General features: G+C 42.8%; 2 protein-coding genes and 2 non-coding genes across 5 annotated transcripts in view; 1 reads left to right on the top strand and 3 right to left on the bottom strand.

Annotated features, from left to right (window-relative positions):
- Nucleotides 1-6507: 6507 nt before the first annotated feature.
- LOC137368138 (small nucleolar RNA SNORD100) lies at nt 6508-6594 on the bottom strand. The gene has a single exon (XR_010974367.1). It is a non-coding gene; the product is annotated as a small nucleolar RNA SNORD100 (small nucleolar RNA).
- A 184-nt stretch (nt 6595-6778) lies between these two features.
- On the bottom strand, nt 6779-11580 carry rps12 (ribosomal protein S12). Its single transcript, XM_068026450.1, has 6 exons — nt 11531-11580; nt 11364-11411; nt 10190-10306; nt 8604-8706; nt 7100-7201; nt 6779-6872 (listed from the first exon to the last, which is right to left on the bottom strand). The coding sequence occupies exons 2-6, from the start codon at nt 11375-11377 to the stop codon at nt 6798-6800; spliced, it is 411 nt and encodes a 136-aa protein (XP_067882551.1). The 5' UTR covers nt 11378-11411; nt 11531-11580; the 3' UTR covers nt 6779-6797.
- Nucleotides 10421-10491, bottom strand: LOC137368130 (small nucleolar RNA SNORD101). Its single transcript, XR_010974359.1, has one exon. It is a non-coding gene; the product is annotated as a small nucleolar RNA SNORD101 (small nucleolar RNA).
- A 2911-nt stretch (nt 11581-14491) lies between the features above and the next one.
- The window catches only part of LOC137361854 (MFS-type transporter SLC18B1-like), a 70615-nt gene continuing 68616 nt past the window's right edge, over nt 14492-16490 (top strand). For both annotated transcript variants that reach the window (XM_068026460.1, XM_068026468.1), the window contains exon 1: nt 14492-14831. In XM_068026460.1, coding sequence (XP_067882561.1) covers nt 14810-14831 — 22 coding nt within the window. In that variant the 5' untranslated portion in view covers nt 14492-14809. The remainder of the gene's footprint in view (nt 14832-16490) is intronic.

The raw sequence follows: 16490 nt of genomic DNA on the forward strand, positions 1-16490 counted from the left end.
ACTCAAGAAGCTCAACACCATCCAGCACAAAGCAGCTCGCTTGATTGGCAGCCCATTCACTACTTTCAACATCACTCTCTCCACCACCTACACACAGTGGCAGCAGTGTGTACCATCTACAAGATGCACTGCAGAAACTCAAAAAGGCGTCTTCAACAGCACCTTCCAAACCCACAACCTCCACCACCTAGAAGGACAAGGGCAGCAAGTGCATGGGAACACCACCATCTGCAAGTTCCCTTCCAAGCCACACACCATCCTGACATGGAATATCCTCCACTGTCACTGGGTCAAAGTCCTGGAACTCCCTTCCTAACAGCACTGTGGGTGTCCCTTGTATCCTCTATAGTGAAGAACGAGGCAAAATACCTGTTTAATTCATCTGCCCTCTCCTTATTTCCCCTTATTAATCCCCCAACCCACTTTCTATAGGACCAACACTCAGGTAACTTTTAAAAATATTTATAGAAACAATTACATTTCTAGCTAGCTTTCTCTTGTACTCCAATTTGTCCCTCCTGTTGTCAATTTTTGCTTTTTTATATTCTGTCCAATCCTCTGACTTGCCACCCATCTTTGTGCAATTATATGCTTTTTCTCTAACCTTGATACTATCTTTAACTTTTTTAGTTCTTTCTCATTGGAATGTATCTATTCTGTGTATTCTGAAATATCCCCTTAGATGTCTGCCACTGCATCTCTATTGACCTATCCCTTAACCAAATTTGCCAGCTCACTTTAGCTCTTTCATGCACTCATAATTGCCCTTAATTAAGTTTAAAATACTAGTCTTGGACCTATTCTTCTCTCCCTCAAACTAAATGCAAAATTTAATCATATAATGATGGCTGCTACCGCAGGCTACCTTCACAATTAGGTCATGTCGTTGCACAATACCAGAGTCTAGTATTGCCTATTCTCTGGTTGGCTCCATAGTTCTAAGAAACTATCCCAAAAACATTCTATGGGTCTTCATCTAGGTTACCTTAGCCCATCTGATTTTTCCAACCTATATGTAATTAAAATCTCCCATGATTATCACTGTACCTTTCTGACAAGCTCCCATTATTTCTTCCTTTTTATCTGTCCTATGTGCTTACTGTTATGAGGGTCTGAACACCACTCCCACAAATGATTTCTTGCCTTCATTTCTCATCTCTACCCAATCCGCTTGTACATCCTTATTTCCTGAACTTATGCCATCCTTCCCTGAATGTGCTAATACTATCATTAATTAACAGAGCCAGCCCTCCGCCATTTCCTAGCTTCCAAAATGTCATGTACCCTTCAATATCCAGATCACCAACTACAAGAACCCTGAACTTATTTTCATGGCTGGACAATTCTTGGATATGTCATTAAAATACAAACTACCTTTCTGGACACATCCCTATGAAATGATTAGAATGCAAACCACCTTTTCTGTGGAAACGGCTGCTTCTCTCCAACTGATTGGGTTGACAAATACTGTTGCAGACTTTTGGACTCCAAACTCAAATTTCAACAAATGTATAAGAAAAAGCCTTACTTTATTAAGAGGACCAATGACATCCAGACTCCATTTTCTAATAATGGCCTCACCATCACAAAACATTTCTGAGGACAATAAAAAGAGAAACTATGGACGCATGAGAAACTAGGTTTCCGATAAGGAGCTTTAACAAAGGTATATTCTGGGCAAAGGAGACCTGTCTATGTCAAAGAGAAAGGACCCTGTTTAATATTACCAGCTTTGAATGCTCAGGCATGCAGTAAAGCCTGGGGCAGCTGCCACAAGGGCTCAATGGGGAAAGGCCACTACATAACGTCCTCCCATTATAGTATACTGAAGGGCTGGAAACCTGAGCAAAACCCCTCAGGCTGTATGCAGCAAAAAAATGTTTTTGCTATGCAATGCAAATGTACATTGTATATATAAAATGGAATGGCAAGCGTTGTGCGGCACCTCACCTTTTTAGTTAGTCTAATGATGACTATGAAACCATTGTCAATTGTTGTAAAAACCCATCTGGTTCACTAATGTCCTTTAGGGAAGGACATCTGCTGTCTTTACTTAGTCTGGCTTACATTTGACTCCAGACTTACAATGTGGTTGACTGTTTAAAATGCTCTCTGCAATGGCCTAGCAGTTCAAAGACAATTAGGGATGGGCAATAGATGCTGGCTTAGCCAGTGATTCCCACAATGAATAAAAAAAATGTTCTGTATCGAAGGAATCTGTTCTCTATTGCAATTTCTGAAATGTCATACACCATCCTGAATTGGAACTTTATCACCATTCCTTCACCGCCGCTGGGTCAAAATCCTGGAACTCCCTTCCTAACAGCACTACAGGTGTAGCTACCTCACATGGACTGCAGTAGTTCAAGGCAGCAGCTCACCAACACCTCAAGGGCAAGTAGGGATGGGCAATAAATGCTGGCCTAACCAGTGACACCCACATCCCACAAATGAATTTTAAAATATTTTGAACTGTTATATAATTTTTACAAATTTATCAATAAATTATATTTTTGGGGAAAAAATATTTAGCTTTGAACCACAGGTCAGCAGAGACTGGAGTGTGGCCTTAAATTCCATAAGTGAGCAACTGCACCAAGACCTAGCCATTGACCTTTGCCTGGCATATAACAAGAGCAGTCTTCAACAGCACATCTGTCTTCCTGAACCTTCCAAGTATTTATTCAGTGAACAAGGGAAAAGATTACAGGCCTGCAGTACTTCAAGTCTTCACTCCAGGGAAAAACAAGTTTAACAGTGAACTCTTGAGCGCATGTGTTTGTCCTTATGAGTGCGTGAGTTGTTGCATACATTTCAGGTGTTGTATAACAATTTATCTTTTAAACTTACAAGACCCTGTCATTAGGGCGGCACAGTGGTTAGCACCGCAGCCTCACAGCTCCAGCGACCCGGGTTCAATTCTGAGTACTGCCTGTGCGGAGTTTGCAAGTTCTCCCTGTGACCGCGTGGGTTTTTGCCGAGTGCTCTGGTATCCTCCCACAGCCAAAGACTTGCAGGTTGATAGGTAAATTGGCCATTATAATTGCCCCTAGTACAGGTAGGTGGTAGGGGAATATAGGGAAGGTAGGGATGTAGTAGGAATATGGGATTAGTATAAATGGGTGGTCGATGGTCGGCACAGACTCGAAGGGCCTGTTTCAGTGCTGTATCTCTAAATAAAAAAAATTAATGTCTATTCTTGACAATTAAAGCACTCGGGCTGAAAAAAAACATCTTTGGTCAGTCGGGAGGTGAAAAGGGAACCAACCCGATCATCTCTCACCGGTCTATAATATGGGGCCTCAAATTTGCAATCTATATTAATAACTTAGGCAAAGCGACCGAGAATAACAAAGTTTGCTGACGATACCAAGTTAGGTGGGAATTTAAGCTATAAGGACACAAATAGGTTGCAGAGTTAGACACAGGTTAAGTGAGTGGGCAAGTACATGGCAAATGGACTATAATGTGGGGAAGTGTGACGTATGCCAGCCAAGAGCGACGTCTCAATTCATTCCATCTTCGCTGCCTTCGGAGAATACTTGGCATCAGGTGGCAGGACTATATCTCCAACACAGAAGTCCTTGAAGCGGCCAACACCCCCAGCTTATACACACTACTGAGTCAGCGGCGCTTGAGATGGCTTGGCCATGTGAGCCGCATGGAAGATGGCAGGATCCCCAAAGACACATTGTACAGCGAGCTCGCCACTGGTATCAGACCCACCGGCCGTCCATGTCTCCGTTATAAAGACGTCTGCAAACGCGACATGAAATCGTGTGACATTGATCACAAGTCGTGGGAGTCAGTTGCCAGCATTCGCCAGAGCTGGCGGGCAGCCATAAAGACAGGGCTAAATTGTGGCGAGTCGAAGAGACTTAGTAGTTGGCAGGAAAAAAGACAGAGGCGCAAGGGGAGAGCCAACTGTGCAACAGCCCCAACAAACAAATTTCTCTGCAGCACCTGTGGAAGAGCCTGTCACTCCAGAATTGGCCTTTATAGCCACTCCAGGCGCTGCTTCACAAACCACTGACCACCTCCAGGCGCGTATCCATTGTCTCTCGAGATAAGGAGGCCCAAAAGACAAAAGATGAAGTGAGGTTATTGCAGAATTTTTAAATACTGATGTTCAGAGACTTAGATATATTTGTAGAAGGAGCACACTAAGTTAACATGTAGGTGCAGCAAGCAATTAAGAGGGCAATTAATGCCTTTTATTGCAAGGGGATTGGAGTATAAAAATAAGTATTGCTACTATTGTATAGAGCTTTAGTGAGACAACACCTGGAGTTCTGTGCAGTTTTGGTCTCCATATCCAAGGAAGGATAGACTTGCCTTTGAGGCAGTACAGCAAAAGTGCACTATGTTGGTTCCTGGGATGAGAGGATTGATCAGAAGCAAATTGGTCTGCACTCCCTGGAATTTGGAACAATGAGAGATGATCACACTGAAACATACAAGATTCTTAGGAGCTTGACAAGGTAGTTTCCCCTGGATGGAGATCATACAAGGCAGTGCAGAGGGAAGGGGGCGACGCACATCCTTGGGATAAGGGATCAATCATTTAGGAAAGAGGTAAGGAGAGATTTCTTCATCCAGAGGGCTAGAAATTGTCTACCCAACGGTTAACAGATGCTCCATCGTTGAGTATACTCAAGACCAATTTTTTGACTTCAGGGAATTAAGGGATATGGGGAGCAGGCAGGAAAAACGAAGTTAGACCAGTCATGATCATATTGAATGGGGAAGCAAACTCGAGGGACTGAATGGTCAACTGCTGTTGTTAACTCTCAGTACATTGTGAAGCACTTCACAATTATTTGCACATCCACTATAGGTATGTAAAAAGGAAAAGATTAGCAAAAACAAACATGGGTCCATGACAAGCAGTCAGGAGAATTTTTAATGGGGAGTAAGGAAATGGCAGAGAAACTAAAATACTTGTGTGTTTTCACTGCATAAAATACTAAAAGCCTCCCAGAAATAACAGAGAATCAAGGGACTAGTGTAAACAAGGAACAAGACATTAGAAAAAACAAAAAGTACTAGAGAAATTAATAGGACTTAAATAGATAAATCCCTTGGACAGAATGATCTGCACTCCAGTGTTGAAAGAGGTGGCTATAGAGATAGCTGACGCTATGGTGGTCTTCTTTCAAAATTCTAGACTCTGGAATGCTTCCTGCAGATTGGAAGGTGACAATTGTAACCCCATTATGAGGGAGAGAGAAAATGAGGAACAAAACCGTTAGCCAAACATCAGTCATAGGGAAAATGCCACAATCTATAATAAAGGATGTGATAAAAGGACACTTGAGAATAATGGTAGGATTGGGCAGAGCCAACATAGATTTGTGAAATGGAAATCATGCTTAACAAACCTGTTGGGAGTTCTTTTGAGGATGTAACTTGCAAAATAGATGAGGAACAAGTGGATGTGGTGTATTTAGATTTTCAGAAAGCTTTCGTAAACCCCCACACAAGAGGTAAGTAAACAAAGAGATTAGCAGACTGTGACTAGTGGGGTATCGCAAGGATCTGTGCTTGGGCCCCAGCTATTCACAATCGATATCAATGATTTGGATTTGGGGATTAAATGTAATATTTTGCAGATGACAAAATTAGATGGAAGTGACAGTCCCAAAGAGGATGCAATGACGGTTCAAGGGGATTTGGACAGGCTGAGCGAGTGGGCAAATGTTTGACAGATGGAATATAATGTGCATGAATGAGAGGTTATCCCTTGTTTTTTTATACCAAAGTATTTCTTAAATGGTGAGAGGCTGTGAAGTGAAGAACTTCCAAGAGACTTGAATGTCCTCCTTCGTGAATCACTGAAAGCCAACATGCAGCAAGTAATTAAGGCAAATGGTATGTTGGCCTTCATTACAATAGGATTTGAGTATAGCAGCAAAGATGTCTTACTGCAATTATATAGAGCCTTGGTTAGACCACACTGGACTATTGTGTACAGTTTTGGTCTCTTTATCTAAGGAAAGATATACTTGCCATCGAGGGAGTGCAATGAATGTCCACCGAACTAATTCCTGAGATGGAGGGATTGCCCTATGAGGAAGATTAAACAAACTGGGCCTTTATTCTCTGGAGTTTTAGGGGTGCTCATTCAAACACAAAATTCAGGGTAGATGCGGGAAGGATGGTTTCCCTGGCTGAGGAATCAGAATAATGGGAAGGCCATTTCGGACTGACATCAGTAATTTCTTCAAAGGGTGGTGAATCTTTGGAAAGATCTGCCCCAGAGAGCTGTGGAGGCTCAGTCATTGGATATGTTCAAAACTGAGATCGACAGATTTCTATGTTATTAAAATCATCAAGGGATACAGGAATAGTGCAGGGAAATGGTTTTGAAGATCAGCCATGGTCTCATTGAATGGCAGAGTGGGCTCGAAAGGCTGAATGACCTATTTATGTTCTCCTGTATACTAAGAACTAGTATAACACATTCTCTTCAGTTTTAATTTCACAGTAGTAAATATTAACCAGCACTGTATCTCAGAAACTTTGGGTAACGATTCTGGCAGTCTTCCTCACTTCTATATCAGTAGAGGGAGCCAAGTGATCATCATAGATACAGTAATTTTACTCTGACAGCAATTCAAATTAGTCTGACAAGTTTTTGGTAAATTTTCAGATGCATTTTTGTTTACTACTGAAGTTAGTGTCCATTAACAAGGAATATTCCCACTAAAAGTAACTTGCTCATAAAAGCCATACTCTAGACACAATCCATCAGATATTTGGTCAAAACATTGAGTCATAAAATGAAGTTTTTGTTTTTATTTATGAAACACATCCTTTGCCCTGAAATAATTGTCAATGACATCCTTGGCTTGTGAGTCTTTGCCATAATCCTAAAAAGAAATAACATTTGTTAACATGTGCATCAGGTTAATTTTATAACATGATCTCCAACTTGGAACACTGGAGGCATTCAATGCTATGTATATTCTTTTGTTAAATTCTAGATTATACTGTTACATATATAAAATATATAGACACCCATATTCAATACGTAATTGGAGAAGCACCAATAGGTTTTGGAAATTAGCATAGTCATTAACTGACGTAAATAACTCACCTTGACAACAACACAGCTGCAGCCTACAACCTTGCGAGGTTTCCCTTCTCGGTCTATTTTACACAGGCCTACCCACTCACCAAGTTTCTTGTTGTCATCAACCTTTAGTGTAGAAAAAGGCAGTTATACAGCATCTTATAAAAGCCACAAAGTTTCACCAACATACAGCAAGATGAATACTGCATCTCAAGACTTTTTGGTTAACGATGCTGGCACTTTCTTTATTTGATTTCTGTTGAGGGAGCCAGGTGATCATCACAGATACCATTCTACATCCAACATAGGATATATCGTCATATCTACAATCATTTATTAAGTTAGAGTTAATACCTCAACAGTGCAACTCCACTACCCCCTCCAATGTAGGGACTCAATGGAGTATAATTCCACAAGCACCCTCTGGTTCCATGTCTAAGCCACCACTATTAAATAGAGCTTCAACAAACATCAATAGGCTAATAAACGAGTGGCATCACAATCAAGTAGTTTTTCTACCTTCCCCTAATCTGGAGGCCCCAATTAGAGCATTTCTGGCAGCTGAGATTGTGCAGCTCAACAGAGACCAGAAATCAAATGACAGACCTTCCAAGTGTGTTTAGCTCAACTACTCACTGCATAAACTCACTGAAACAAATTAAATCTCAAGGAGGAAATGCGTCATCTTTTCAGGTTCATATACCATGTACTTGGTCAGTTCTCAGAATACCAGAGTTTGCCAGAGGTACAGGAAGTCCTGGTGCTATTAATTTCTTGAGGTGTATCGAATTTAACTAGGGTACTCAAACTAATCAGCTGAGTTTATACTGAAGCCAACAGACTACGAACATCCCATCTTTGATCCACAGTGTGTGCAGTAAGCTGACCTCAGTTAGGGCAATAAATAATCTTAATGGTGTTGCTAGGGAGGAAGAATAAGATACATTTCATATGCCTGATTGCTACCCAATGATTTCTGGTGGAAATACACAGATGTCATGTGAAAACAGGTCTGAGTTCAGCCATGACTACTGCAAAATTTGCTACATTAAAAAGGAGTCCATCAAGAATTTAATACCTAGACCACAGAAACTGAGAAATTAAAACTGCAAATGGTCACAGTTTTACAGACTCTTCACCCCCCCCCCCCACAAATCCAGCAGCAATCAAACCCATCAAAATTTTGAACTGTGCGAAAAGAGACTTGCATTTTTTCCACACAGCCAATTTAGCAGCATGTATGTCAAAGGGAGCTGTCAAATTGTACAGTACTCGACAGAATCCAGTCCTGGTCCCCAACAAGGGAAACATAAGCACTGCAACAGCGTAAAAAGCTGTTATTGGGAAAGATTGGGGAATTTGGGAGTTGATCTTGGAGCTTCATTGAGATAAAGTTAAAGCAAATCCAGAATAGAACTGTAAATTGTAAAAAAAAAATGGAACAGGTTCAAACTAAAGAAAAGTAACCACTAGTTAGTCATTAAATCAAATTACTGGTAGTTCTTTGCTCAGTGTACTCTATGCTCACCTTAATCAGTTGGATCTGATGCTCAGCACAGAGTGCCTCTACCAACTTAACATACTGTGCCTCATCACAGTTGCCCGCCAGGACACATAAGTGAGCTTGCCGTCTGAGGGTTAAAAAAAAAAATCACAAAATGACATTAAACTATTTTTCACAGTATACAACCACAATATAAAACAATCTGCTCAAACAAATCTGATTACCACCAATTTCACAAAGTAAAGCAACAGTTGCTATTTTTGAACTACAGGTGTAAAAATAAAGGTAATGCTAGGTCGAAACAAATAACTGGATAGACCACCAGCACTTGGGCTGTTCTTGAGACAGTATCCTGACTGGTCTAAGTCCCATCCCATCCTAATTTTAAGGAATATGATTGGAGAGTTCAACAGTGATGAACAATTCAGGTTCACTCATTCCAGCTATGAGGTTTGGCACAGTAATGGTGTATCCTGAAACTGATCACATTAAAACCACAGACCTCTTTCTTCTGAATATAGCAATTCCTATTGATGTACAGCACTGCTGGTAGCAACAAGCCTTCAGTACTTCACTTAAGTGCCTTTTGTGTGAGCATAGTTACCAGCTGTCACATTGTAGAGGCCATCAGGCACCCACATGCACATCCCAGCAGGAGTCAGGTCCAGGAGCCAAAAGCCTGCCTAATATTCTTCCCCCACCCCTTCTAGTCACATCAAAAGGAGCATTCCAAGTACAGAACTGGCTGAGACAAAATATAACACATTCAACACAAGCTTTGACATTCCATTAGTATCCTAATTTCATGACACTGATTTAGGTTTAAATAAAAAACTGATCTACAAGCATATTCATTGTGTTCATACCTAACAGTTTTAAACTGCACATTTTAACATAGTGACTTCAGCAATTTGGCAATAAGTCCATCTAAAGAATTTTAGCAATAACCTGTTGGAACAAAACAAAATCACAACTTTTCCTTTATCATAGATTTCAATAAGTTACCTAAGGAAGGATATACTTGCCATAGAGGGAGTGCAACAAAGGTTCACCAGACTAATTCCTGGGATGGCAGGATTGTCTTAGGAGAGTTTGAGACTGGGCCTGTATTCACTCAAGTTTCAAAGAACGAGAGGTGATCTCATTGAAACATAAAAAATTCTTACAGGGCTCAACAGAGTAAATGCTGGAAGGAGGTTTAGAACCAGGGTGCATAGACTCAGAATAAGGGGGCAGGCCATTTAGGACTGAGATAAGGAGAAATGTCTTCACTCACAGCGTGGTGAATCTTTGGAATTCTCTACCCAGAGGGCTGTGGATGCTCAGTCAGAGTATGTTCAAGACAGAAGTCGATCGATTTCTAGATGTTAAAGGCAGAAAGCAATATGGGAAAAGTGTAGGAAAATGGAGTTGAGGTAGATCTACCAGGACCTAGTTGAATGGTGGAACAGTCTTGAGTTGCCGAATGGCCTATTTCCTTTGTTGTCAGCACTGGACATGACTACTGTACAATTTATAATGGCTTCTGCTTTTCTCACATTGCAGGTAATCAGATGTCCATGTTTATTATTCCACATTGATTAAGGTCACTGGAATTAAAATGTACTCACTTGTCCAGAACCTTGACAGCTTCCCGGAGACCACAACACAAACCATCATGGATGTATGCAGTTTTCAGCACTTCCTGAAGCGCAGTGTTAACATCCATGACACCACCTGCAGTTATGCTGTCAAAAATGTTGAAATTATGCATTATACAGAATCCTTTGGCCACTATACAACTTATGGATTTGATGGCAACATTAGATCAAGAAAATAAGTTAATGGCTTTGAGCTACAAAGTTGTCAGAACAAAGTTTTTCACTCATTAGAGTGAAGGGGTATCCGACATAAAAAAATTCATCATTCCAACCATGTAGCTGAATTATAATCGTATGATCATAAAGGTCTGCAACACAATTTAGGAATTCAATTATGGTCAATCTTGTAACAGAATTTTAAATCATTCTGACAAGCAACCACTCCAAATAGTTCAACGTCCATTTTAAAAAAGCCTTACTGATCAAGTAAAAAGACTTTAACGACCTACATGTATCACTTTATGTCATGTTCCCATTAATGATTAAAATGCTTCTATCATAAAGAACTGCCCATCATTTCCACCACGTTGACCAAAGTTAGCTTGTGAACGCTACACACACAGAGCACCAGAAAGTCAATCAGTGGAACAAATGAGCTGCAAAATTGCTGGTGAAGCGTTCACCACCCTCCTCGGGCCCAGTCCCCCGCCTCCCTCCCCGGGCTCTGCCCAGTGTCCCATCCCCTCCCCACCTCCGCGGGCCCAGTCCCCGGCCCAGTGACCCGCCTCCCTCCCCGGGCTCTGCCCAGTGTCCCACCCCCGCGGGCCCTGTCCCCGGCCCAGTGTCCCCTCTCCCCTAGCCCTGTTCAGTGTCCCACCCCCTCCCCAGGCCCTGTCCCCCGGCCCAGTGTCCCCTCTCCCCTAGCCTTGTCCAGTGTCCCACCCCCTCCCCAGGCCCTGTCCCCTAGCCCAGTCCCACCCCCTCCCTCACTCCCATGCCCCCCATCACCGGGCTCTGCCCAGTGTCCCACCCCCGCGGGCCCTGTCCCCGGCCCAGTGTCCCCTCTCCCCTCTCCTTGTCCAGTGGCCCTCCCCCTCCCCCCGGCCCCTGTTCCGAAATCTTGCTCATCCGGTCCTCCGCTCGGTCCCAGCGGCTCCTGTTCGCCTCCACCGCGCTCCCTCTCTCCCGGGCGGCAGACACTCACCTTTCCTCGGCCATGGCCTTGTTTACTTTCCCGGAAAACGGCGGTTTCCTGTTGAAATAAAAGGCAGAGTGAGAGTGTTATGTGCGGCCGAGCTGGATGGCGGCTGCCCCGGGCTGCCGTGTGGGGAGGATGGCGGCGATGCAGCTCCGATTGTCGCGGTCACTCACCGAGCGAGAGCCTGCGGACAAAATGGCGGAAAAGGACGCGCGCCGCTGACGTCACCACTTTAATACCCGCGCCGCCAAGACCCCTGCCCGAGACGTAGACGGGCGGCCACACAACTTGCCTGGCACAATAGAAGGGAAAGACTTGCATTTATATAGCGCCTTTCACAAGTGCAGCATATCTTAAAACACTTTGCAGCCAATTAAGTCCCTTTTGAAATGTAGTCACTGTTGTAATATAGGCAACACAGCAACCAAAAACAGCAAGCTCCCACAAACAGTAATATGATAATGACCAGATCATCTGTTTGTGTGATGTTGATTGAGGGATAAATATTGGCCAGGACACTGGGGATTAGTCCCCTGCTCCTCTTTGAAATAGAGCCAAAGGATCTGTTTAACATCTTGTCCAAAGATGGCACCAGCTACAATGCAGCACTCCTTTGGTACTGCATAGGGGTCTCAGCCTAGATTTCATGCTCAGCTCCTGTGGTGTTTGAATCCACAACTTTCTAACTCAGAGCCACTGCTGACTCCTATAAAACAGGCTATATCTAAAGCATACAAACATACAAATTAGGAGCACGAGTAGGCCACATGGCCCTTCGAGATTGTTCCACCATTCAATAAGATCATAGCTGAACATTTCCACCGACCCCCACTAACCTTCCATCCCCTTGCTTATCAAGAATCTATCTCCCTCTGCCTTAGCAAAATACCGCAGATGCTGAAATCTGAACTAAAAATGGAAAATGCTGGAAATACACAGCAGGTCAGGCAGCATCTGTGAACAGAAACTGACTTAATGTTTCAGGTCAATGGCTTTTCATAGGAACTAGAGATTATGTTTCCTGCATGTAAATGTTTTGGGGAATTTGAAGGATTTGTGCAGTTAACAGAGGTCTGAACTATTTTAATCACTGGCCCTCATTTTAATATGTATTGCGTACTCACTTGGCACTCAACATTTTGGTGGGCACAGGATTGGAAATTCAGCAGAAAGAAATGGCTTGTTGTTGGGGGAGAGGGGCTGGGATAGGCAAGGAGTGGGGTGTATGGGTGAGGTTCGCATTGAGAGCTAGACAGCAGGTAGGAAGATTTCTGCTCCAAGACTTCCCTCATATGCTTTGAATCCTAGCAATTTAAATGAAGCCAACACATCTCAGCAATGGCACCTGTAAAGTCTTCAGTGAATTATTCATGTGCCTTTCTTGCTCCCCTTCAACATACTGCCCCTTGTTGACACAATCTGCAGACATGGGATCAGTTTCTATATATATGCTGATGACACTAAGCTCTACTACTCCAAGACTTCCCTTAACACATCGACTGCCTCTGTGCTGTCACACTGTATAGCTGACATCCAGCTCAACATCAGCAACACTTAAAGCATGGTCCTTTGAAAGACTGGACAGGCTGAGGCTCTTTTCTCCATAAAAGACCTGGCCTCAGAGAAGTCTTTAAAATTTTACAAGGGTTTGATAGGGTATGTAAGAATATAGAATCTTTTTTTATTTATTTTATAGAGAACTGGTTAGACACATATTGCCATGGGAGTTCACTCGCCCTCTGCACCCGCAGTCACCAGACGAGACTCAAGTCTTTTTTCACCGGTTTATTCAAGCATAAGCAAGGGAGTCGCACATATTCAGTGATCCTGTACGGCTCCCCGATCAATTACATTCCATTATTATTATACAGTTCAGATAGATCCAATTATTAGTATAAACCAATCACAGGTTGACATGAAATTGACATTGTTTAATCAAAGCTCACTCGTATTCAGTGATTATATTATCCTATTACAATGAAGACACATCCGCAGTGGTTACACAGCCTTTAACAGAAGCTCAAAAGTATATGTCCACAGACCATGTTATCCTCAAGCAATTAACACTTATTACACTCTGTATTAAAAATTCACATCGCCTTTGTTCCTGTAACCATGAACAGACAGCACCTTGTGGTTTATCAGAAATCTTCACCCTGCACACATCTTCTCCTTGTGTGCTGCCAGCTGTGTCTGTGTTTGTGCAACTCCAGCCCGGTTAATCATGAAGCTAGCTAATTTTAACTCTTTACTTGCCCTCTTCACATCTAGATTATCAAATAAGACAGGTGGATAATTGAGCTTAAAGCGTTGTTAGGATTAAAATATATTGGCTTTTAAATCACAGGCTTTTGATCCCACCAGGGGAGAGTGTTAGAGCAGGGATTGCCGCAATATGATTAAGGCAATGTTGCTGTCGATTATGCATCAAAGGTTTTGCACAGTGAAGCCATGGCTCAGAAAAGCAATGATAGGAAGTAACAGTATGGTAGGAAAAGATATGCGGTCCTCATCCCTATTTGTTCAAATAACTGGGGGGGGGGGGGGTCATAAAATATGTCTGATTTTTTTCACAGATACCATCGAATAGTTTAAATTTCCATTCAAGATGCTATAAAAACATAATATTATTAGAGGACATATACAGTAATGTGGACAAGCAAAACAAAATGGACTATCAAAGAGAAAACTTGTATTTACATTGTTCTTCCACAACCAGCCCACTGGGGTGTATACTGGACATTCATAATAATATTTACTTTTAACGTTTCCTCTGCTTTTTGTGGTTCAAGTTTTTTTAAATTAATTGTGCTCTATTTAAAAAAGCTCTTTTGTTGTTCTTCGTTTGTTTGATGACACTGAGGCAATCCTGTACCTACTTATTGGATTATTTAGAAAAAGCATTTCTATCATGTCTCAAGACATCCAAAAGCACAATCAAGCAATTATTTTTGAAGTGCAATTCCCATCTATATGTATGAAAACACTCCAGTCCCTGAGGTGGTGACCAGTTGTGGAAGGCTACATGCATATTGGCTGTTGCATACTCCCAAGATTGCAGAAGCTCTGAACTGAGCTGAGAGGTGAAAAACTTTCACATTGTGTCCCACAGGCTTTCGCTTAACCTGCAGTTAACGCTGTGTCGTGAATCACTGGGCTTCCGGTGTCTATTTCGTTTGGTTATAGCGACAGGAGCTGTTCTGGTGAACAATGGGACAGTTGCGAGGACGAAGAGATTATTCATTGCGACAAACAAATTGAATGCTTTTAAATCAGGACTTTGACCCATAAAACAGTGCGGAGTTATTTCTGAAATATTGCGGGTAAAGCTGAGTGAAGCGGATCTGAAATTATCTTGAACGAACTGAAGTGTTTGGTTTGCCCTCGATCCAGTGCGATACACAGCAGCACTAAGAGTTAGAAATCACCACCCGTCAGTAGTTAGCACTACAATGTCGAGTGAAGGAGATGAAGGTAATTCTCGCACTGGTCTTTCTCTATGTTTACTTGACCTGTTTGTTCGCTGGTTCTGGCCTGTGAGCAGCAGCGAGACTGTAGGGAGCCCTGGATCAATACTAAAAATTCCCAAGTGGTGGTGTTGTGTTAAATGGAGTATAATGAATATCCAAAATGTGACTACACAGAAGGGGTTGATTGGTTTGAGGGCAAAGGTATTTTCTTTAATTCATTCACAGGATGTCTGTGTTGCTGGCAAAGCCAGCACTTATTGCCCATCCCTAATTGCCTCTGAGAAGGTGGTGGTGAGCCGTTGCCTTGGACACTGCTGTCCATGCAATAATGGTATTCCACTGAAGGGCTGTTCGGGAGGCAGTTACAGGATTTTGACCCAGCAACAATATAGGCCCACATCTGGGTGGTGTGACTTGGAGGGGATCTTGTAGGTGATGATGTTCCCATGCATCTGTTGCCCTTGTCCTTCTAGGTGATAGAGGTCGCGGGTTTGGAAAGTGCTGTTGAAAGAACCTTGGTGAGTTGCTGCAGTGCATCTTGTATATGGTACACACTGCTGTCACTGTGCATCAGTGGTGGACAGAGTGAATGTTTCAGGCGGTGGAGAAGGTTTAAGGGCTGCTTTGTCCTGGATGCTGTTGAGCTTCTTAAGTGTTGTTGGAGCTGCACCCATCCAGGCGAGAAAAGACTCCTGACTTGTACCTTGTAGGTGACAGAAAAGCATTGGGGAATCAGGAGTTGAGTTACCTGCCACAGAATTCCCAGCCTCTGACCTGCTCTTGTAGTTTAGTTTAGTTTAGAGATACAGCACTGAAACAGGCCCTTCGGCCCATCGAGTCTGTGCTGACCATCAACCACCCATTTATACTAATCCTACACTAATCCCATATTCCTACCACATCCCCACCTGTACCTATATTTCCCTACCACCTACCTATACTAGGGGCAATTCATAATGGCCAATTTACCTACCAACCTGCAAGTCTTTTGACTTGTGGGAGGAAACCGGAGCACCCGGAGAAAACCCACGCAGACACAGGGAGAACTTGCAAACTCCACACAGACAGTACCCAGAATTGAACCCGGGCCACTGGAGCTGTGAGGCTGCGGTGCTAACCGCTGCGCCACTGTGCCACCACAGACTGATCCAGTTAAGTTTCTATTCAATGGTAACCCCCAGGATGTTGATGGTGGGGGATTCAGTGATGGTAATGTAGTTGAATGTCAAGGGAACATGGTTAGACTCTCTTTCTGGAGATTGCCATTGCATTCCCCTTTGTGGTGCAAACTTACTTGTCACATATCAGCCCAACACTGGATATTGTCCAGGTCTTGCAAATGTAAACATGGACTGCTTCAGTATCTGGGAAATTGCAAATAGAGTTGAATATTGTGCATTCATCAGCGAACATCCCCACTTCTGACCTTGGGATGGAGAAAAGGTCATTGATGAAGCAGCTGCAGATGGTTGGGTCAAGGACACTACCCTGAGGAACTCCTGCAGTGATGTCCGGGGCTGAGATGATTGACCTGCAACAACCACAACCATCTTCCCTTGTGCTAGGTATGACTCCAACCAGTGGAGAGTTTTCCTTACAATTCCCATTGATTTCAATTTTGCTAGGGCTCCTTGATGCCATACTCGGTCAAATACTGCCTTGA

This window comes from Heterodontus francisci, chromosome 3 (assembly GCF_036365525.1).
Source record: "Heterodontus francisci isolate sHetFra1 chromosome 3, sHetFra1.hap1, whole genome shotgun sequence".
NCBI classification, from domain to species: domain Eukaryota; kingdom Metazoa; phylum Chordata; class Chondrichthyes; order Heterodontiformes; family Heterodontidae; genus Heterodontus; species Heterodontus francisci.